Source organism: Macrobrachium rosenbergii, chromosome 11 (assembly GCF_040412425.1).
Source record: "Macrobrachium rosenbergii isolate ZJJX-2024 chromosome 11, ASM4041242v1, whole genome shotgun sequence".
Taxonomy (NCBI): domain Eukaryota; kingdom Metazoa; phylum Arthropoda; class Malacostraca; order Decapoda; family Palaemonidae; genus Macrobrachium; species Macrobrachium rosenbergii.
The window spans coordinates 35098117-35123116 of record NC_089751.1 but is presented as its reverse complement, the minus strand read 5'-3'; the positions used below and the strand labels follow the sequence as shown (position 1 = coordinate 35123116).

General features: G+C 35.3%; 1 protein-coding gene across 3 annotated transcripts in view; it reads left to right on the top strand.

Annotated features, from left to right (window-relative positions):
• Positions 1–25000, top strand: part of LOC136843323 (chymotrypsin-like protease CTRL-1) — a 451535-nt gene that overhangs the window by 419320 nt on the left and 7215 nt on the right. For all 3 annotated transcript variants that reach the window (XM_067111598.1, XM_067111597.1, XM_067111599.1), the window contains exons 5-7: positions 2675–2801; positions 12817–12979; positions 14515–14666. In XM_067111598.1, coding sequence (XP_066967699.1) covers positions 2675–2801; positions 12817–12979; positions 14515–14666 — 442 coding nt within the window. The remainder of the gene's footprint in view (positions 1–2674; positions 2802–12816; positions 12980–14514; positions 14667–25000) is intronic.

Below are 25000 nucleotides of genomic sequence, written 5' to 3'. Positions count from 1 at the left end.
TCCCAACAGGATCGAACCCAGGTCTTTCAATTGATAGGCAAGTCCGCTCCCAACTAAAACCTGGGTTCGATCCTCATAGGAGTCAGAAATTTATCTCTGTTTCACACGTGATTGTGTGTTATTATCTCCAATATACTGTATATATATATATATATATATATATATATATATATATATATATATATACAGTATAATATATATATATATATATATATATATATATATATATATATATACATATATAATATATATATATATATATATATATATATATATATATATATATATATTTATTTATTTATTTATTTATTTATATATATACGTACATACCTACAGTACATTCATTCATACATACATACGTACATAAACGTAAGTCCCGAACTGGAGCTCAAAATATGCAACACGAAGGAAATGGCAGGAAGAGGCATCCTGATCCTTCAAGAGTTTATTATTAATGCCGACGTGTCGCGACACTTCTGAAGCTTCATTTTTTATGTCTAATAATCCAATATAACAACAGCTCCTTAGGAAGTAAAATCACTGAAAACTAAACACTGTTTAAGACACACTAAAATAAAGGGCTTTCATTAAAATCTCAAAATAACCCACATTATGAAAGAAGGGGTGTTGCTAGAAGTGTTGAGCAATGTAGTTCTCAGAAATTTTCTAGGGATGAGGTTGCTAGACCCATAGCCTTTCCTTGACTGAAGCTGATTGCTGGGTTGACTGGTGGATGTCTGGGAATCGAACTACGGACCATGCAAATGTGAGCTAAGCGCTTCACGTTGGAGTTACGGCGCTCCTTTAACTATAAATGCAGTTGCATATATAAGCGATAATAAAATTTCTTTGTGTGGTCATTTTAGACTTAATTTCATACTGGATGCTGCAGTATATCGCTGTGAAGATTTAAGTTGAGGTCTGACGATCACATTTTAAAATGACTTGAATAAAAGAAGGGCATGAGCCAGAAATATTTTAATGACCATATCACTTATGATGGCTCATCAAATTTGTGTAAGTAATTGAAAAGGCCACCAGTTTCCGGAAGTAAATTGATAAAGCTATCAGTTATAGCGCTCGCTGTTTGACAGTCACATTACTGTTGCAAGGTCGTGTGCCCATTTCAATCAGTTTGTTCAGCTTTTCACTAGAGAAATTTGCCCATTTAAAACCCTGGTTTAAAAATGCAAGGAATTTCTAATTACGCTGTTTTAGTTAATAGGTGATAACATGAAGGTTGTCGCTAGGGAAGGGTGGTGGAAGGCCACTTGAACTATGGCTAGGGAATCTGAATACTCAAGTTAATTGTCACTAAAACTAAATCGAAATCCACGCCAGGCGATGTTGTCTCATGACCTCCACCCATTGTGGACAGTGGAGAAGCAATTACACGGTCAAGCAATTACCAAGTATTAATAGCCCTGAGAGAGAGAGAGAGAGAGAGAGAGAGAGAGAGAGAGAGAGAGTCTGAGCTGATGTTTATTTAAGATTAGTCAATCCAGGAACGCTCTTGATTAGTTTTTCTTAGTGTATAGTTGGAAAGCATATTTAGATATAAAAGCAGTTTTGCAAGTTGCGTTTGATGTTAATTTATAGTGTTTAAACTTACGGGTGCATAATATTGGCAGTTTAGGTTCATTGCCTCGTGTATTAACTTGCATTCATGTATATTAATTTCTTTCTTTGTTAAGTACCCGATAGATTCGCCATATTTAATCTCCAAATGGGACATTATCATAGCTTTAACCTTCGCGAAAAGAGCTAACGCGTATCCAGTCTTGCAACGAGATAGCGTACCATTTTTATAAGTACTGTTCAGTATGATCAGATTCTCTCCCAAATAACAGTTAAACCTACTTTGATTTATTGAATAAATTGTCCTTTTTGTACCTTGAACTCTTTTCTTCATACATCTTTTTACGCTGAACTCTTTACTTTTCTAAATCTTGCTCAGTCCTCATAACAGCTCGTCCTTTCTTACTCAGTCTCGTTCTCTTGTCAACATAGCTCATATTATATTAACTTATTTTGCTCCGTTCCATTCTAACAACTCTTATACTACTTAATCTTGCCCAGTTTTCGTCAGTGCTTTAACTCTTATTTTATTTAATCTTGTTCTGTTCTCGTCATACTTTCATCTCTCCTAAACTGATCTGTTCTCATCATACTTTCAACTTTTTTAACTTGATCTGTTCTCATCATACTTTCAACTCTTTTAACTTGTTCTGTTCTCATCATACTTTCAACTCTTTTAACTTGTTCTGTTCTCATCATACTTTCAACTCTTTTAACTTGTTCTGTTCTCATCATACTTTCAACTCTTTTAACTTGTTCTGTTCTCATCATACTTTCAACTCTTTTAACTTGTTCTGTTCTCATCATACTTTCAACTCTTTTAACTTATTCTGTTCTCATCATACTTTCAACTCTTTTAACTTGTTCTGTTCTCATCATACTTTCAACTCTTTTCACGCGATCTGTTCTCATCATAACTTGAATTGTTTTCAGACTTGATATTGCTCTTGTTCTCATCTTTTACATTCGATTCTTATCTTGCTTAACCCTGTCCTGTTCTTATTATACCTTCAAACCTTACGTTATTTAATCTTGCTCTGATCTCACCAAAACGTAATCTATTATATGACTTGATTCTTCTCTGTTCTCTTTACAGTTTGAACTCCGCCAGTCGTCTTCAGGAGGTCCTGAAGGTACGACTCGGAGAGTACGACGTGAGTACGACAGCTGAGCCCCTTCGCCACGAGGAATTCCCCATCAGTAGGATCGTCATTCATCCAGAGGTAAGATACGAATGATTGATTGACTTTTGGTAAACTGGCGTCTCAGAGGTAATGCTTCCATTTTACACATCTTTGAAATGGTCACTTACAGTTGATGTAAACTGTAATTTTTTATAAAGGTTCGGCTGCAATGAAATAGAAGTAAGAGGAAAGATTTGATTCAAAGTAGCCACAATCCGAATAAGAACGAAATGAGATGGGCGTGAAAACATTAATGCCGAGTTCTGGCGTTGACGCTAATAACAATCAGTATTGTTCTGAGAAAACAGATGTCGTATTGGGCAGATGACCAATCCTTGGCCTTACAGAACAGGGCCCCACTCTTTGTTCCTCTCAGTTTTATTGCTTTCTCCTGGCCTGGGCCAGACAGAGGCTCTATGTTGTCGTTGATAATGTTCTCTTTCCGTTAGTCGTACAAGCAGCTGGCTTTCTTCTCTGATACCCAGACTTCAAGCTTGAATGTCTGCTATAGACTCAACATCTTTTGCCCCTTCTGCATTGAAAAGCTGCTCCTGAAAGCAAGAGCCCGTGCTGGCACAACAATTAAATCTAATAACGATAACCGGCTATCAGCATGGTTGTACATCTAAATGATAGTATATCACAACTATATTTACCAAGTAAACAAACCACAATTCTTTGTAAGCCACGAGAACTCAGGGAACCAGAATTAATTGCTGATATTTGTCTTTCTTAATCCGCAGTAAATAAAAAGCCTTAGGCAATAACTTGAAGTTCTTTTTAACGTAGGCAGTTTGAGGTTAATGAAACGTTAAGAGTTACATTGAACACTGAGTTGCTTTGCCATGTTATGTATGCTTCGAGAAAGTTAGGATTCCCAAAGTCACTTTTTGTCAATCTGATGAAGTATTATGCACATCCTTTCCTGTTGTTTATTCTCTCAACTCTGCTTCAGAACGTTATATCCTTTTGATATCATTTTTGTAGACGACGGTAAGATCTAGTGTACTTTCACGGCAATAAATATCGTTTGTAAGCACTTTGCGCTATGAAATATAATAAAATTACTCTATTGCTCGTTACTGACGAGGATAATTTGCATAACGTCATTGCTGCAGACGCCTTTTCCATTTTGACGTTAGAAACTATTGATGGAACAGCTTATGGGGAATCAGCATGTTATCTTAACTATAATTCTTTTAGATTTGTAAAAACTCTTGAGTTGAAATAGTCTTGAGAACAATAACAGCGAACAGGGATTCATCTCAAGCATACCAGTAAATCAGTATTATCATCATTATCATTTCTCACTCGGTTTTGCAGAGCTGAAATGATATTTGTCGATTACAAGAGAGGAAATGATATGGATTACGTTCAGATTTGGTTATTGATTAGCACTATCTGAACACGTTTGTCTTTGATTGCGTTCGCTCCTCTAGTGTACGACAGTTTATGAAAGAAAGATTTCACCTGAATAATGTACATTGAAAACGCGTGTTCGTATATTCCGTGCATTCTGTCAGCTTGTTTGTCAATTCAGACTTTGATTCGATTTACAGTTTATTAGCAAAATAATGCTTATTATGAAATATATAGTCAGAATTTACTCTGAAATATCGTTAAGGTAAATGGTGAAGTTTTTGATGCCTTGAACGTGTACGTCGGCCACAAGTAGAGCATGATTTTATCTCACTGAGAAATAAATGAAATGGATCCTTTGTTCTTGAACTTTGCCTTATCGTTCACATTTCTCTTTTTATCTTGAGTTCATTGTTCCTAAACCCTACCATTTTCAGGCGATACTCATTATTTCTATATATAGACCGCCATGACCCCGAAGACCGTAATTTCTCTCTCTCTCTCTCTCTCTCTCTCTCTCTCTCTCTCTCTCTCTCTCTCTCTCTCTCTCTCTCTGCCTTATTTTCTCAATAGAGTGGGGTTTTTTAGACCAACTTTAGAACGGGTTCATTAATACGCTGATACTTCCCCTAGAAAAGAGGGGGATCAGTTTAATAGTTTATACGTTATAATGAAAGGACGCTTCATTTTTTATTTTTCATGGTGTAAAGTTTGCAGAAGAAGAAGAAGAAGACGTTCGGTGCTCCCCCGAATAGGTTCTATGATGTGAAATCCATTCGAATGGGCACAAAATTTTTATACGAATGCAAACGAGCTGCTTTCAATAAGGGCAAGAACGAATACACACACATCACACACACAAATATATTATATATATACATATATATATATATATATATATATATATATATATATATATATATATATATATATATATATATATATATAATGTGTGTATGTATGTATATATATTAAACGTGTGTGTGTATGTGGTTCTTGCTCATCGATCCCACGGGAAAGGGCGTGCCGTGGGCCTGCTCTCTAAAAAGTACTTCTTGCTGACCGATGGAGTGAATTATGTACCCGGTAGCTACCTGAATGTGGTGGATTGCAGTGAGGTTAAAGGAGGACGTGGGTAGAAACTTCATTCCAAAAACGTAACTGGGAAAAAGTATTCATTTGTAGCTCATTCTTCTGTATAAGTGATCATAAATTTTGCTGATCGGCTCCCTGCTAACAGTATATGACAGAAGCCTTGTAACATGAAGCATACAAGTATTTATACGCGTCTTCTGTTATTTATTTACTTTCCTAGATAGCAGAATAGTAGGCTAACTTTAATTAAAAAAAAAAAGATGGTTTTTGATAGGATCTCTTAGATTTTTCAAAATGAGTGTTATCATTGAGAACAAACTTAATTTTTCTGATTCATTATTCCTTTTCATATGGTAAAAGACAACACTTTATTTCCCTTTATCAGGCTTAGATATGACACATTGCCTTAATCCTTTTATATCCTACTGTCATTCTGACCAAACATCTTTATGCTTCTGGTTTCACTCCGGGTGTCATCTGCGGTTTATCGAAAATAAATATATAGGATGTTACTTCCTCCGGTTTTGCCATCTGTCAGTGTACAAAACTTCATCTTAGAAAAATTTATGATCTCCTATGTAGTACACTAGACTAGTATGTACAGTTTTCGATTTTATGAAACATTTTAAACTTAGGGGGTACTACTCTATGGTTAGCTTTGATGTACAAAACCTGAATAGAAGTATTCTTACGAAAGAAGAGAGAAATCGTGACAAACCAAATGTACAGGAGAAGCGACATCAGGTATTTGTAATTGTAAGTTTATTGGATTTAAAATTTACTGGCAATAACCCATTTTTCATATCTAAGTAAGAGTATTATCCCCAACAAGATGGATTAGCCTTGGGTAATCCGGTATCGGCTATTTTGTTCCAAACTGAATGAATACACAATTTTCATTTGAGTGATGATGATAATCTCTCTCTCTCTCTCTCTCTCTCTCTCTCTCTCTCTCTCTCTCTCTCTCTCTCTCTCTCTCATATTAGCAGCTTTGGCAGCAGTAAACTACGGCTTTTTTGTTATCGGCAGACTACGGTTTTCAATCTTTTTGTCAAAAACGTCCAGTTTGTAAATAAATTTCATCTCCATGTTTTCATTTGTCTAAGGACTTATCACCTGTCTGCTCTTTCTTAAAGCATCATGAATTCAGTTTAAGAACTTCTTCCCTTAAAGTTTCCAATAGTTTCCCTTCCATTTTTGGTATAATCTTTCGTAAGTTCGACGATAATTCCTCTGAAAGTGTTCTGTGGCGCAAAAGCACATCAGAAAATACAGCGTAATTATTCGAATTTTGGAGGTGGGCGTGGTGCCTCAAGCCATCATGAAAACTGAGGACCCTTGGCGCTAACTAAAACGACGCTTTGCTTGAGGGCTTTTGTCTAAAGCTGCGTGGATTTTGACTTCGGGCGAAATCAGATTTTAGCGAGACTCGTCAGGTGACTTATGGTGCCGTCCAGAATGTTTTATCTCTATCTCACTGTTGATGTTAAAGTCTTTCCGTTTTTAATTTTATTGCTTGCTGTTCTCTCTCTCTCTCTCTCTCTCTCTCTCTCTCTCTCTCTCTCTCTCTCTCTCTCTCTCTGTAGAACTCATTAACCAAACTTCGTCGTTCTCTTTAAACATATAGTTAAGATCATGTGAAGGGCATTTTTTTGTGTTTCACTTTACCCTATCCCCTTTTTTGTAGTGATTATTATTCAGTGCAGTGTTGTGATTTTAAGCCTTCGGTTTTCAGTTAGAGTTGGTATAGTATTTTTAAAACCACGAAAAGAGATTGTAATGAAAACCTTGATCGACTTAGTTATAACATGATGTACAGTGGTGGCTTTTAGATTTTCAAATTCACTCTCGTAATGCATGTTTATAGTTTTCTTCTTATCTAAAAATTTCTTCCGCGAAGCACATTTACTTTTTTTTTTATTAGACTTTCAGACTTTTTTCTCGATAGAAGTTTTTACTGTTTTGTTAAATTATTTTTTTTTTACTTTCGGAGTACCGTTATGCACATTTTCAGCTGTTCAGACTTAAGATTTTCTTTTATGTATACAGTTTTATCAGTTTTTTAAGATTAAACTTACTTCTTAGATACGACGTAATTTTTCTTTTAACCTAATTTTCTTCAGTGATGCGTGTTTGAACTTTTTCAGTCAGTAAAACTTCTTTTAGTGGTGCAGATATGAATGTGTCCAATCATTTAAATTTTTTCATGTATTCATATTATTTTTAGGGATACAAGTTAACAGTTTTTCTAATAATTTTCAAGTTTCTTATGCGATACAAATTTTTATTTTTCTATATATTCAAATTTTCTTTCGTAATGCAAGTTTACATTAAAAAAAAATTTGTATCCTTAGTAGTCCCATATTTAAATCTTTATTTTGTGATTTACGTTTAGATCTTTTTTAAGTAATAAAATTTTCTTTCCTGGATCGCATTTTTCTTCACATTCAGATTTTCTTTCGTCATGCAAGTTTACATTAAAATGTAACTTAAGATATTGAAATTGTCTTTCTGAATACAAGCAGAGCTTAGGGAACAATCTAAGCCTCCTAAGTCACGATTGTTGAATTTTGTGACGGCAAAGCTTTTGCAACGGCGGGCAGAATTCCAATCGGCTTTTCTGAAAACCACAGGCTTCCCTGATCGGATTAATTTCAAATTTGATCGACGTCCCGTGTTTATTAATATTTTATAAAAATGGCGGTGGCATTCTCTTGGCCTTGCAACTTTTTTTTTCTTGATAGATTGATTGAAAGGTGATCTACAAAACCTTTTATCTTACATACATGCAGTGTTTGTATATATGAATATATATATATATATATATATATATATATATATATATATATATATATATATATATATATATATATATACATTTAAACACATACATTTATATGACATACTGTGTGTATATGATATACTGTGTATATATATATATATATATATATATATATATATATATATATATATATATATATATATATATATATATATATTACATATGTGTGTGTGTGTGTGTAACTGCTGAATCCACTGTGCAGAAAGCTTTCACACACAAGCGCACTGCCAGATTTATATACCAGGAGGCTCATCATTAGTACAATCCCCAATCCCCCAACATCCTCTCTCTCTCTCTCTCTCTCTCTCTCTCTCTCTCTCTCTCTCTCTCTCACCCAACTGAAGTCACAAGGTAATTTAAAGCTTTTCTAAAAGAAAGATGGGAATTTCGTTTACCCCTTTAATACACTTATAAAATTAATTTTCGATTGAAGTCTTAGGTTCAGCTGTGATAAGAAGCAATTTCATCTCATAAGTTTATACCTTTGACGATATGTAGTCAGTCCAAACCTCTCTTAGTATTCTCGAATGTGCGTTATGTATGCGCATTGATTGCTTGCTTGCTTGCCTTGTATTGTACGTCATTTTTGAGGCGTTGAATCAATCAATCATAATTAGTGTGAGCGCGAACAAATGAGGAGAAGTTATTCTTATTAAGATGTTTGAATGTAAAAGCTAAAATGCTGCCATTTAATTTGTTAGAATGTGTGATAATGATATGAGGTGATTTTTCCTAATTAATTTTCAGTAGCCTATGTTAGTTTCGAGCTAAAAATAAATTTCCTTTCATGAGTTGGGCCACTTTTGTTTGCCTGATTAACTTCATTTAACGCCAGGTCTCAAAGACTAAAGAGTTTTACATAGAGCCTCGCATATTGAGTGTATAATTTAGTGGTAGTGTTAACGTTTGCGGGTTAATATGCCTGCTTATTATTTAGTTAAGATCTGCATTCTGGAAGTAACATATTTTTAAACTACCAGATTCACGTACCACGAATTAAAAGGCATCTGATCCTCCAGCGTAAGATGTTAGTTTCCTAATAATCTGTTTTTGTACTGTGTAATGAATTTTAGCCTCATAATCAATAGGACGGAATAGAAACAGTTGCCAAACAAAGCAAAAGGGTGGCATTCTATCTATGGTTGGAAACTACGACAGTGGCATTATATAACTACGTGGTCAATAAGGACTTTGAAATTTGATGGCAAACTCACCAGCTTATAAAGCTGTTGATTTCCTGTTTGCCCTTCTCATAGGTTTGAAGAGAAGATTTAGAATGTATTCACATTGCGCAAGACATCCGAGATTTACAAGGCTTGCCTAACAGAATGCTTCATAAATATAGATAGCTGGAACTCGAGGAAATCTGAGGAAAATAGAAGTAATGAGTAGGGAATAGGCATAGAGAAGTAACTTGACGGAGGAAGGGGGTAATGGGTTGGACTTTAGTGAAAGACGGAGAAAGTCAATCAAACAGTGGGCAGACTGATGAAGGTTTGGAAATCAGATAGATTGATATTATATGTGGAAGTAAGATCTATACATTAATCTTATACGATTTGTATTGCTGTAAGGACATGAATCATGGTATGACAGGAAACTACATCGGAAACATTTTGTCGATATGAGAATAAAGCTTTGAAAAGGATATTAGGAGGCAAATGGGAGGATAGAGTAAGAAATGACACCATGAAGGAAATGACAGAAGTACCCAAATCTTCCCCAAGGAGATTTAGACGAGGTAGTGTTTGCTGGGTTCCTGTGAGCACCGGAAGAGCTGGAAGACCCAGGCGTGCTTTAATAAGAATCATGAGACGAGAGGCTTGAGATGAGTGGAGATTTATGAAAGTGAAAATACAGGCGAGACCTGAGTTGTGGAATTTCAAATAGGCCCCTTTTGAGTTGGAGGCGATGATGAGGAAGAGTGTCCTTTTTTTATTTTAATTCATTGTGTTCTCATTGACAACGTAGTTATATAATGCCACTGTCGTAGTTTCCAGCCATAGATAGAATGTCACCCTTTTGCTTTGTTTGACAACTGTTGCTGTTCCATCCTATTGATTATGAGGCTAAACTTCATTACACAGTACAAAAATAGATTATTAGGAAACTAACATCTTACGCTGGAGGATCAGATGCCTTGTAATTTTAATTGTGAAACTTCTGGGCAGAACATCATTATCCGATCATGTTCCCCTTCATTTTAATAACTGGAGTACTGTATTACACATAATTATTACTTTTAATGGCGGAAGTAATTAGTTCAGTGCTTTGATACAGAATTCTATTTAAACCTTCAAATTCTGTGCAAGATGCGTTTGCAAAAAATAGATAGGATTTTTCCCTCGCAGTTTTCCTTCTTTCTCCATTTGCTTATGCAAATTTGAGGCATTTGCCAAATTAAATTCCTTTTCCGTTGCAGCTTGGGGAAAAATGGTCTAAGAATCTATACTCGGTATCATAGAAACCTATCAGCATGAAGAGAATAATTGGATTTTAATATTTGAATAAGGTATACGAGAGGATTTTTTAATTGAATGATGGATGCAGATTAATATAATGGAATTTGGAAAAAGTGCACTATCTGAAATTGTGTGCTATTTCATCCCTGAAATGTTTTAGTATTTAAGCGTAGTAATGATTACAGTTTTTTCGTCTTCTCTTAATAAAAGAACGTATTAACCTGTAAACTTATATATATACATATATATATATATATATATATATATATATATATATATATATATATATATATATATATATATATATATATATATATATCAGTTCACAAATAGGCAGTTAATATTGAATTCACTCCATCTTTGAAATAACGTACACTAAAGAGGAATTCTACATAAGTGTACCTTCCCTGATTGGGATTCGAACCTATTCAGACAGTATCCTTCCACTTGTATCTTTTTTTGTAAGATCCCTTTGCTAGTCAACGTTTTCTCTGCATATGCTTTCCTTCAGTAATATTTTGTTCTCCATAAAGGTCTGTCTCAGATGTACTTTGTTCTTTATAAAGTTCTCTCAGATTTACTTTGTTCACCATAAAGTTCTCTCTCAGATACTTTGTTCTCCATAAAATTCTCTCTCAGAGTTACTTTGTTCTCCATAAAGTTCTTTCTCAGATTTACTTTGTTCTCCATAAAGTTCTCTCAGATTTACTTTGTTCCTCTCTTAGATTTACTTAGTTCTCCATAAAGTTCTCTCAGATTTACTTTGTTCCTTTCTTAGATTTACTTAGTTCTCCATAAAGTTCTTTCTCAGATTTACTTTGTTTTCCATAAGGTTCTTTCTCAGATTTACCCTGTTCTCCATAAAGTTCTTTCTCAGATTTACCCTGTTCTCCATAAAGTTCTTTCTCAGATTTACCCTGTTCTCCATAAAGTTCTTTCTCAGATTTACCCTGTTCTCCATAAAGTTCTTTCTCAGATTTACCCTGTTCTCCATAAAGTTCTTTCTCAGATTTACTTTGTTCTCCATAAAGTTCTCTCTCAGATTTACTTTGTTCTCCATAAAGTTCTTTCTCAGATTTACTAATTAATTTTATAATGCATCCCACCTTTTTTTTCACTTACATTCTCGACTGCATTCTTCATTCTCTTGTATACCAATGCCAAATCTTCTCTACTGTCATATAACTCCGTTTAAAATATCCATTATTCCTTCACTAAACCTCTTGTTCACAATGCTAGCACTCTCCGTTTTTACTCCTTACCAGCAAACATTCTCTTTGTGATCCCATGCTTAGAGTTTACATGTCCCTCATGAGTATGATAATGTATTCACAGCAACCGTTTGACCTCTCACTCTCCAGTTAAGACTGTTTTCACTTTTGAGTCAACCGGAACTGATCAGATTTGCTTATAAGAAATTTTCTTCAGACTACTACATCCAGTAAGCTGCTTTAATCATGTATTGACACCTTTTCATGATACATTTCCACAGGCATTCCTACTTACAAACTTCATTAATTTCATTATTTCTTTCTCTGTCACATACATCTGCATTTAGAAGCAAGAGAGCTGCCCTCACTGTTTTTCCATGGCCAGCCTGGCACAGTAATGTTTAAAAGTGATATAAGGAAATATATAAGACTAATAACCAAACTTCAAACAACCACAGGAGCTTGGCGAAGTCTTTGAGAGATATTTGTAAATCTCGAAAAATATAATTTCGTACATTTTCGTATACTATTATTAGATATTACTCTGGGTATATGACAACAGAATGACACAAACACACAAGACACGCACACATACATAATATATACATATGTGTGTGTGTCTTGTGTATTTTGTGTGTGTATACGAAGTAATTGCTCGATCTTTGTCTCTCTCACGTCAAAAAAATCTGCTGTTACTTATATTATGAAGCTTTGATTTCCCGCAGTCGCCTCCCACACACACACACACACACACTCACACACACACTCACACACACACACACACACACACACACACACGCACTCAAAGTATCAGTGGCGTATTTGCGTGTCATTCGGAGATAATTAAGTGTCATTATCCTGCTTGTCTCATTTTCTCCGGGGAAATTAACGTGATTATTTCACTTAATTATAGCAATCACATTGCTTAATTACAAGATATAGATCGGGAGTGTGGATTATAATATTTATGGGTAAAGATTATCATCGGTGCTGTTTTCTGTCAATGTAATTGACTGTCGTTTATAAGAAAATTCCGTAAAATATTATGAAAGCTTTTCTATTCATATTTTGCTCCTCACTTGCAGTTCGACAACGCCACCCTGGTGAACGACATCGCCTTGTTGCAGCTCGAAAGGCCTGCCAGACGTAAGGCCAACATCGACGCTGTCTGTATGCCCAAAAAGAACGATTTTCTGGAAGGCACCACAACCAGGTGTTTCGTCACTGGATGGGGAAGAAAAGATGAAGGTAATTATCATTTATTCATCGTACGTTTGTCGAAACGTTTTCTTTTTTGATGATCTTATGATCAAGATTGTTACGGAAATTTAATTCTCGCTTCCAAGGGTTTCTCCAGCTTGTCACTTAATGAAAATGAAGGTCAAGGTGTTTAAGAGCGTGAACCAGTGTTTTAACTTCTAATGTATTGTACTTCTAATGTATTGTACTCTCAAGCATTTTTATAGCATTTGAAGTTATTGAATTGAGTACAAGAGTAGTAACTTAATTTCTTGCATGGAGACATACTAGTTTTCATGAATTTTAGGGTTCGAATTTAAGGTATTTAACTTTTAGAGTAGAGCAAAGGATGATTGAGATATGTATATATAGTCAGTATGCGCTCGAGTAATTAGATCGTTACAATTGTTCTTATAATATGTGAACTATATAAATAGATCCTTTGAGAAACCTAACTGAGTTTCCTTTACTTTGGTGTGAAAGTATATTCCAGATGATTCTGAAAAGAGAAAGAAGAGTCTGTATCTGCTGTTATTTTATCATAAGGATGAAAAAAAGAAAACGGGAAGAGTAAACCAGCACCTGTCACAATTGCTTCGACAACGTAGTCTTGATTTTTTCATCGATTACAAGTTTGAATGTTGCATTAAAAATTACTACCTTTTTTTAAATAATAATTTTTTCACCGATGTAGTTACCATAACTTGCGTGGGACTGACCTCTTATCACCCAAAGAGAATTTTGTCTTTGAAATATTCTTGACATTTTGTAATCGTAAATGTAGAATATACTGTTGTTTTATCATCCTTAGCGCTGATGTTTTAAAAACCTGATATCATATTTCGAGGAAACAAGATCCTTTAATGCGCTTTGTGTTCTGTTCACTTTTAGATTAATTCTCGGAATTTGCAGTTGCTCTCTTTACGTTATATGATCCGACGTTACCTTGGCGTATTATTTAATGGTTGGGAAAACAAGAATAGAATTCTTCAGTATTAGTGATCATCTTCTTGTTTTTTTTATATGGTCAAAGATAACCCTCCCTTCTTTTCTAATTAATGAACTTACGCCTTCATTATAAGATTCATGAGAAAACTGCTAAAATACAAAGAAAAGTAAATCTGGATTTAGGTCAGGACAGGATTTTGTTGTTGGTTTACCGAATCAGGCACTAATACCTGTTTTGCATATTTAATTTTCAAAGAGCTGTATGATTAAGTAACAAATTCCATATATTGTGTCAGGAGTTACTCAGTCCCCTTGGAAGGCGTCAGTTTACCTGTGTGTGAAAGGAGATGGCTGAATATGGAACATTTTTTGTTAATTCTTTCCTTCCCTTGATTTTCAACTCAGCACTCCACGTGGCAGTTCCTGCAGCTCTGGAAGGGCAATGGGTTGTTATCTAATCTGAAAGGGCAATGTGTTGTTACCTAATCTGAAAGGGCAATGGATTGTTACCTAATCTGAAAGGGCAATGGGTTTTTACCCTCTATATGCAAGAGGCACATCCCTGGTAACCAAATGTATTTCGATTCTTCCAACAGCGTCGGAACACAGCGTAGTGCTGAAGGAGATCAACGTTCCTCTGTGGAGCAATCCCACTTGTCAAAACGCTCTCAGGGATCAGTTTGGTCCCGGATACTCGTTGCCCTCTACAGCTCTTTGCGCAGGCGCAGAAGGGCGAGATGCCTGTGACGTAAGTATATATACAAATATATGTATAGTTATAAATATACTTACTACATCACATATATATATATATATATATATATATATATATATATATATATATATATATATATATATATATATATATATATACTAAAGGGGTTCAGATCCGATGAAACACGGTTTTTTTCGGCAACAACTTTTACCAAAGCACCCGATAAAGGTGAAAGTTGGCAAGTGTATATTTTGTAACCCTACCTAATTTTTGCAAGTGTTATTTAGTACCAAAGTTCGATAGTTTTGATATTTATAGAGCAAAATGAAGTCGCCGATGCCGGAACCGAGAAAATCACAGACAGGGATCCTAAAACAACTCGTTACGTAAACGTAATATGACGTCATGAGGCTCCGCCCATCCACCAGGTAGGCGGTGAATGGATATGCTTACAGTCTAGGCTTCAACAAATTCGATAATGGCCAGCAGGATATGGAATTGTCCCCGTGGTTGCAAGACTGCATTTGTGCTACAGCTTGCCACTTTGTATACAAGCGAGAAGACCCGTGGCAAGATTTACAATAGCGTGAATACGTAATTATTTCTATAGTGGGCAATAGTTACTTGGCCACCCCAGAAACGTGGGCATGAGCTGTTGTTAGACAATCCCGACCTCTTCCTCGAGATTGACGATGAAAACAAGTTGTAAATAAATTATGTATAGTGAGACGTTTTATTTGTATATCTAGAACATTAAAACACAATGATTACAACAATATCTTCCTCACCCAAACTGATTCCAATATATTTTCCTTTCCATGCATATCAAAATAAATCGTGTTACATTTGATTGATATTAAGTAGGTAATTAATAGCTTGCCCTCAGAATCTTGACTCCTACCATTATCTTTTAAGTAGGCCATACGGGCGCTGTTTAGGGTGCTGTATGATATAAATAAAAAAACAAAGAAAAATAGCAGTGGGTTACATTAAATGAAATAAAACAATGGCGTTGACCTTTACACCTCTAACATTTGCGGAAATGAGGTCTCATTGCTTTCCATTTGAATTCTACTTCCAGTGACCTCCCTGACTTGCTGCAATCAGAAGGCTATAGTGTCGAAACATGAGGTAAAACAAAATGGATGGTCTTTTTTGTATTCCCGCCCTGAATAGATGTAGATCTAACAAATGATCTATAGACTGGTTCGTTATGTGGATGAATTACATACATTCAATTATTTGTAATTTAGAAACAATACGAATATCAAGAAAATGGAAGAATTCAAAGCTAACAACGTAGTCCCAACAACTGCTGTGGAAGTTGCGATGAAACCTTCACAAAATAATAATAAAGATAATAAAATTTGATTGAGAATGCTCGCCATCATTGATATCGGTGAAACCTAGGATGAGTACTGATATTAATTAGTGAACATGTCATCAGCAAGTGGGCAGAACCACAGTGAAGAGACGTTTTCCCCATATGTAAACTTCTCTTCACTGTGGGTGGAGCCTCATGACGTCATAGGTTAACGTCATTATTGTGTTCAAAATACCTGCGATTTTTGTGGCTCTGGCATAGGAAACACACTTTTACTCTGATAAGTACCAGAACTATTGAACTCAGGTACTAAATAATACCTGCAAAAATTAGGTAGGTTATAAAATATACTCTTGCCAACTTTTGCTTTCATCCGGTGCTTTGATAAAAAGGTATTGCCGAAAAAACCGTGTTTCATCGGCTCTGACTTTATATATATATATATATATATATATATATATATATATATATATATATATATATATATATATATATATATATATATATATATATATATATATGTCCGTAAGAGAAAGAAAGAGACAGACTGATGTCAAGAGGCCGTGCTGGCGGAGGGCCAACTTATCTAACGAAACCGACGCACGAAACACAATTTTCCCCTTTTACGAATCCATTTTGGTATCGGCCCAGATATGATCATTTTCATCGTAGCTTTGAAGAGCAGTCCATTGATTCTGGCAATTCCAGTTGATTATATTTACCAAAATGTAACTGCGGAACTAAATTTTGTTATATTAATATAACTAGAATTGTCAGGCTAATATGGTCTTCCATTGCAGCCGAAATTCAATTTCGAGCTGAAATTCTTTTGTATTTTTCCCGAAATGTTTCGACAAGCATTTTTATAATTTAGTTGTTTACTTCCTACTTTTCCCTCTCGATAATGGTTTTGATAGTTTATCGATCACGTCATGTTTTATGGTAAAGTTAAAACTAAATATTGAAAAAATAATCACTGCCCAATCAAGGAGTATTTATGACCTTGCTCAGACCACTGTTTAAAAATGGCGCTTTGGTTGGAGTTCGTTTTTACTGGCTGTTTACTCTTGAAATATCCCTAAATATAATTCCACATACTTTTACTATTTTACTTTTCTGTAAAAGAAAGATATTGAGATGGCTTTGCCTGTCCGTCCGCACTTTTTCTGTCCGCCCCAGATCTTACAAATACTGAGGCTTGAGGGCTGTACATTGGTATGTTGATCATCCACCCTCCAATCATCAAACATACCAGATTGCAGCCGTCTAGCCACAGTAGCTTTTATTCTATTTAAGGTTAAAGTTAGCCATGATCGTACGTCTGGCACCGCATCAGCACAGGTCACCACGGCCGGCTGAGTTTCATGACCCGTGGCTGAGAGCTTCATACAGCATTATACGCTGTACAGAAAACTGGGTTGCGCAGAAGAAACTTCGGTGCATTTTTCACTTTTCTTTTTTTTCTTTTGCACATGCTAACAATGAGAGATTATTGTCTGGTTTTAAATACAGTAGGATAGATTAAAAATATTGAAGATTTCGTTTTTCTCAGTGAGTTTACTGCGTTGTACATATGGCGACATTGTTACAGATGCAGAATATTTTTTGCGATAAATTCGGGGAAATGAATCGGAGGACGGAGTTTCGTGTTGGTTTGCTAAACAAGCTGGTAGGATTATTTTGCCTCGTATTTATTTCGGAAAGCTCCTGTAATTGGAAACAGACGTTTGGAATTATAATGTAACTCAATATTCACTCCTACCATTTTCATACTGCTTCATCACCATTTTTCAATTTTAGTCATTGTATCTGTATTTTCATTTCTTAAATGTATTTGTTCAGTTTTGACTAAAGTAACTCTGTCGGTTGGAATGAAGAAACATTCCCGTATCAGTTCCATCGACCGTGGCTTTGAAAGCGGAAATTGTATGTCGTCAGTGAAACAGTCTTGCCCTTGTCGTCAGTTCTGTCCACAATATCTCTCTCTCTCTCTCTTTCTCTCTCTCTCATCATCATCATCATAAAGAAACATTGCACCTCTCTCTCTCTCTCTCTCTCTCTCTCTCTCTCTCTCTCTCTCTCTCTCTCTCATTATCATTATCCTCATAAAGAAACATTGCACCTCTCTCTCTCTCTCTCTCTCTCTCTCTCTCTCTCTCTCTCTCTCTCTCTCTCTCTCTCTCCTCTGATTTTCATCATCATCATAAAGAAACAATGCATCTCTCTCTCTCTCTCTCTCTCTCTCTCTCTCTCTCTCTCTCTCTCATCATCATCATGAAACATTGCACCTCTCTCTCTCTCTCTCTCTCTCTCTCTCTCTCTCTCTCTCTCTCTCTCTCTCTCTCTCTCTCTGATTCTCATCATCATCATAAAGGAACAATGCATCTCTCTCTCTCTCTCTCATCATCATCATCATAAAGAAACATTGCACCCCTCTCTCTCTCTCTCTCTCTCTCTCTCTCTCTCTCTCTCTCTCTCTCTCTCTCTCTCATCATCATCATCATCATCATCGTAAAGAAAGTGCACCTTTCTCTCTCTCTCTCTTGCAAAAGAAAAGAATGCATGGAAAGTGATGGAGCTAAAAAGTAAGATAGAAAATGCGGAACAAAAGATTATACAGTCAAAGGATAAAGAAAATCAAGACCTTGAAGAAAAGACCCAACAAAATATCAAACAAAACCCCAAAATTTTTTACTCATATGCAAAAAAGATTAATAAAATAAGAGTAGAAATAGGCCCTCTAAGAATTGAAGGGCGATTAACAAATGAAAAAAAGGAAATATGTAACATATTAGCAGAAAGATATAAGAGTGAATTCACACCTAGAATTGATAATGAAGATAATGATACAGAAATAAGAGATGAAAATAGTGAATATCTATCGGACATAGATATTACTGCAGGCTATTAATGAGATTAAAAATGGATCAGCAGCAGGACCTGATGGTGTTCCTGCAATTTTGTTAAAGAAAGTGGTTCATTCAATCACAAAGCCGCTAGCAATATTATTAAGACAAAGTATAGAGACAGGAAAGATTTATGATGAGCATAAATTAGCGTATATTACCCCAGCTTTCAAAGGTGGATCAAGACTAGAGGCAAGTAATTATAGGCCTGTGAGTCTGACATCTCATATTATGAAAGTAAAGTTTACGAAAGGGTAATGAAAAAAAATATAATGAAACATTTAATGAAAAATAGTTTGTTTAATACAGGACAACATGGTTTTGTACCCAGAAGAAGTACACAGACCCAACTGTTAGCTCACTACGAAAGCATATATAAAAAATATGATAAACGAAAAGATACAGATGTGGTTTACCTAGATTTTGCAAAAGCTTTTGACAAGGTGGACCATAATATATTAAAAAAATGAGGAAACATAACATTGTGGATAAAGTTGGAAGATGGATAAAAGAATTTTTGCAAAACAGAAAACAGATAGTGATTGCTAACGATGAGAAATCGGATCGGTAATATCCGGTGTGCCACAAGGTAATGGTGTTAGCTGCATTGCTGTTTGTGATTATGATTCAGACATAGACAGTAATGTTGAGGACTCGGTAGTGAGAAGTTTCGCGGATGACACAAGAATAAGTAGAGAGATTACTTGTGATGAAGATTGGAACTCGCTACAAAGAGACCTAAACAATATATATAAATGGGCAGAGATAAATAGGATGGTATTTAACTCTGATAAATTTGAATCAATAAACTATGGTGATAAAGAAGGAATGCTATATGCATATAAAGGTCCTCTGACAGTCACAAATCAGTTAAAGACCTAGGTATGATGTTGAATAGAATATGTTCTCAAATAGCAATCTATTGGCAAAATGCAAAGCAAAAATGGGAATGTTGTTCCGGCACTTCAAAACAAGAAAAGCCGAACCATGATTATGCTTTATAAAACGTACGTACGTAGTCCACTTGAATATTGTAATATAATATGGTACCCACACTACCAAAAGGATATTGCACAAATAGAGAGTGTACAAAGGTCCTTTACAGCTAGAATAGAAGAAGTTCTGGGAAAGACTACAATTCTTAAATTTATATACACATGATTATCCAGGCATGGAAACAGATAGAAGGAATTACTGAAAACATCATGGAGCTAAAAATATCAGAAAGAACAAGCAGAGGTAGATTAATAGTGCCCAAAACGATACCAGGAAAACTAAGGAAAGCACACAGGACATTAATCCACCGCGCACCAGCATCGATAATGCAGCGTCCATTCAATGTGCTACCAGCTCATCTGAGAAACTTATCAGGAGTGAGCGTAGATGTGTTTAAGAATAAAGCTCGACAAATATATAAGATGCATCCCAGACCATCCAAGACTGGAAGATGCATTAGCAATTCATGGTAGACATCAGAGGTGCCTCACACTGGGGACCTGGGGCAACATAAAGACTGTAAGGTCTGTAAGGTAAGGTCTCTCTCTCTCTCTCTCTCTCTCTCATCATCATCATCATCATCATCATCATCATCATCATAAAGAAACATTGCACCTCTCTCTCTCTCTCTCTCTCTCTCTCTCTCTCTCTCTCTCTCTCTCTCTCTCTCTCTCTCATTATCATTATCATTATCCTCATAAAGAAACATTGCACCTCTCTCTCTCTCTCTCTCTCTCTCTCTCTCTCTCTCTCTCTCTCTCTCTCTCTCTCTCTCTCTGATTTTCATCATCATCATAAAGAAACAATGCATATCTCTCTCTCTCTCTCTCTCTCTCTCTCTCGTTATCATAAAGAAACACTACATCTCTCTCTCTCTCTCTCTCTCTCTCTCTCTCTCTCTCTCTCTCTCTCTCTCTCTCTGATTATCATCATCATCATAAAGAAACAATGCATCTCTCTCTCTCTCTCTCTCTCTCTCTCTGATTATCATCATCATCATAAAGAAATAATGCATCTCTCTCTCTCTGATTATCATCATCTCATCTCTCTCTCTCTCTCTCTCTCTCTCTCTCTCTCTCTCTCTCTCTCTCTCTCTCATTATTATTATCATCATCAGTTTTATAGCTGTAATTCTGTTTTCTTTAATCCGTGAACGAAAATAATATTGAAGAGAGCTATCTTGTTATAATATACTTTTTCCCTATCATCATTATCACCTGCACTTGAAAGGTTTTGCATCAATAGAGAAAAATATTATTTAATTTCTGTTCTGGTTATTAGTTTTTTCATTTATATATATAATTTTCTCGTCGCAAAAGTTTAGACAGTTCGTTTAACCTTCATCGAAGTACGTCATAAACTACTTCGAATCATTTAAGCAAAGTGATGCTCAACCTTACTTTGATTTGAAACCTGTTTGATGGCGTCAGAAAAGTTTAACATTTTGAGGTCAGTTTCCGTAATAAAAAAAAATACTGGAGTTGGGTAAACTTCATTTGAAGCGAGGGAGTTTTTTTCTGCGCTATTATATCTTTAAATGGATTTGCCGTTTGAATCAGATTTCAGACTGAGTGGAGTTTTATGATGCCGTTTTATTGTCCTTAGGAAATCAGTACTGCCCGTTTTTAATTATGTGTTATGCATTATGTATTGTGATTGAGGTGACAGTACACCATTTTTATTCTCCTAGAAATTATGCTTATAATTAATTTTCATTGAGATTAAACAAAATCATTGCATTAATTTGGCGAACTAAAAGTAATCGCCGAAACTTGATATGATAGGCCACTCTTTGAAGCCTTAAAAGCCTCGCCATCCAGATGTTTAAGCCTTTGATTTTAAACTCTGATTTTTTCTTCAGGTAATTGGTCGTAATTGACTATGATTCGAAGAGTAAAAAAAACAAAAACATTAATTACATCAATATAATTTTTTTGTTCTTTACTATTGTAGGCGACAGGGTTATCGGTTTAGTTTGGTGTTCTTTTATTCAGAAAGAATCACAATTAGTAGAATGGGATTTTCTTGATCCAGACTCTGTTTTGGAAATACACTTTCTATAAACACGGATTTAGGAAACATTGATTATCTTCAGTGTGACTGAACTATATAAACAATGAACGGCTGAGAGAAAACAGTATTATGGGAATAGGAAGAGGTATAAATTGAACTTCATTTTACAGGAGATAAGACATCAGCTTTTACTTATGAAGAGACGAACATTATTGCAATACCACCAATCACAGTAACATAAAAATGCTTTGAGTGATGATAACTGGACAATGGTAGAAGACATTAGTTCAGAAGAATGAAAGCTGAATATACTTACGTGGAAGATGAAAGGGGAATGTCGAAGAATATGAAGGAAAAATTCTTGCTGCAGAATGATGAAAAGAGTATGGCAAAGGAATTAATCGTTAAAACTCTTTGTATCCTATTCACATCATGGCAACGATATTATGGACCTATATATATATATATATCCCATAGGGGAGAATATATATATATATATATATATATATATATATATATATATATGTTGTATAGGGAGGAAAAAGTGGGTATGAGGAAATGTTAACGCTCCTTATCCATTCCAGACCCAAGTCGAAAAAGGAAAAGAGGAAAGGGAAAGAAAGTGGGTCGTAACATGGAAGGAAGAGGTAGCTTGCCCCGCTGAAGAATTAAGGTTTTAGAAATCAGCTTTCATATATTTTATGGGATAAACAACAGTTCCAGAATACAAAATATGGGACCGGAATTATTATTCTTTGAGATTATCTAAGGCCAGATTTACTTATAACCATCTGTAATCATCCTTCGAGATTTGAGACACTATTTCAGCTTTAGTTTTGTAGTGAATAATATTGGTGGGAGTAACGTTCTAATATCTGAGAGGGCTGAAAAGGCTGTTATTCAATCTCTCTTGAGAAAAAAAAAAATTGGAATCGTTTGGATAGGTACTCCGCCGCGCTCTTCAAATCTTTGCCCATCCAATCTCTTCTGTCAGGTAAGCGTTATCATTTCAATTTCCATAACTTTAGCGTAGTTGAAGAGCTCTCAGTAGTCTCTCCCAGCTCCGTGATATGCATTAGTCTTTGTTTTCAAAGAAGGAAAAATATCGGCTGTATCCAGGCCTGTTTAGTTTGTTTGGCAATATAAGTATACTTGGCTTTCGCTTGGCGCAATGATTAAATATTTTCCTAAAAGCAGTTTAGCCTCTGTTACGAGATATAGAAATGGGTGATGTCCCCTTGGAAATTCTGGTCATTTTAGAGTGCAGAATGTCGTGGAAGTTCGTAGGGATAATATAGCAAAAGCTTTGAACTTTGACTTTTCAAATGCATTAAGATGAGAGAGAGAGAATAAGCCATTCAGTGTGTAAAATGTAGAAAATTAGGAGTTTTTCTACAATTTTTTTAATGCTTAATTGCCTGTAAGAATAGGCGAAATATACAAATACTGTAGTTCCCAGAAACCAATTTTTAATCGATTGAAATTAAATAAACCCTTCACAATAAAAAAAAAAATTATAAAGTACCCTTTCATAATTAAAAAGTCATGCTTCACCTCACAAGCATAACAGCAATTGAAAATAAGGGTTCTTCGAAATAAACATAACTAAATTCGTAATCATTCTTGCTGGGGTTGTATACTATGTATTCGCTGGTATTCAGAAATTACTGACTTGGAAACAATAACCTCCCGATAACGTAAAAAAAAATATTAGTGATTTTTTTTTTTTTTTACTTTCATGTTACCCCATCCAATCCCTTCCTCATTCATCATATGGTGAATGAACATTCACTTGCATTGTGAAATTAAGATCTATACACTGGGGAGTATATGAAGGGAAGTGGAAAATACTGCAGGCAAAAATCAAAGGGGGATTCAGGCTTGGCGAGATATGAAAATTTTGTTATTAAATACACTTTTATGTTAAATGTACGAGTCAGGTGAAAAGAGTATATGATGAAAATTATTATGAAAACGTGTTTCTGGTTGATGCAATTGCTCGTAGAAAGAAAGAAAAATGCATGGCATTAGAATTATATCATGCAATTCAGTCATTTTTTATGAAACTAACTTTTGCGAATGAATGTCCAATCAGTTATAATCTTTTTTGATGCGGGAGTCTGTTATACCAGTATTCATAGCACTGTTAATCAGCTTGATGTTGAAAGGAGTAAAAAGGGATTATGGCGCACTTTGCAGATGAAAAAGAATATAAGAGAATCTCAGTTACCTGATATTTTCTGACGCAATTGCGTTGGCGGGAATATGAAGTCGAAGGTTAAGTGAACTCGGGCAGCTCTAGCTAAGGAAAAAGAGGAAAAGCGGTTGGTTTATATAAACAGTTAGGTTCAGATTGATACTGAAACGGGGTAAACTTGGAATAACTTGGACAATAAGCTGCGAGTGTTTCATAACAGAAGGATGTTATAGCAGGACAAATTCCGCAACTGTATCAGAGTACTGAAAAGCCACTTTAATTAAATGGCACGTTGGAAATTACAGAAAGTTTTATAGCACAAAGATTAATCAAGATTGTTTGGGCATATGTTAGTCAAGTTTTGTATAAAGCGAGGGAATATTCATATTACTTTGGGCTGTAGGTTGTGATGATGATGGGTACAGATTAATGTAGACTTGAAAGATGAAAAATTGTATTTTTTGCATCTAAATTTTGAGTGCAACATAAGGGTTTATATCACCATTGGAGTTTTTAACATATGCACATGGCTGATTTACAATAACAATCACAGAACGATTGTTAACAAAGAACTGATAAAGCGCAAGCCAAAATTATCAGAGATAGCAGTTGGAAAATATATGCGAAGAGAGCAGTGGTTATTCAAATAGCAAGTTAGGAGGAAAAAAGACTGAATATCGCGGCGGAAAAAGGAGAGCTGTCGGAAGGTTGAATTATTGTGACGGCGATGCGAGTCGGAGTTAAAAATAAAAACCAATTGCTGAAGAAGTTTCCATTGTGAGAAACCAGTTTTTTCTACTTATAGGTTTACCATTAGATGTATGTAGATGTTCGAACAAAATTGTCTAAACTATTGTCCTGTATCAAATATATGAAATACGAAAGGCACCTGGAGGATATTGATAGATATTTTAACCAGAGTGCTTGGCAG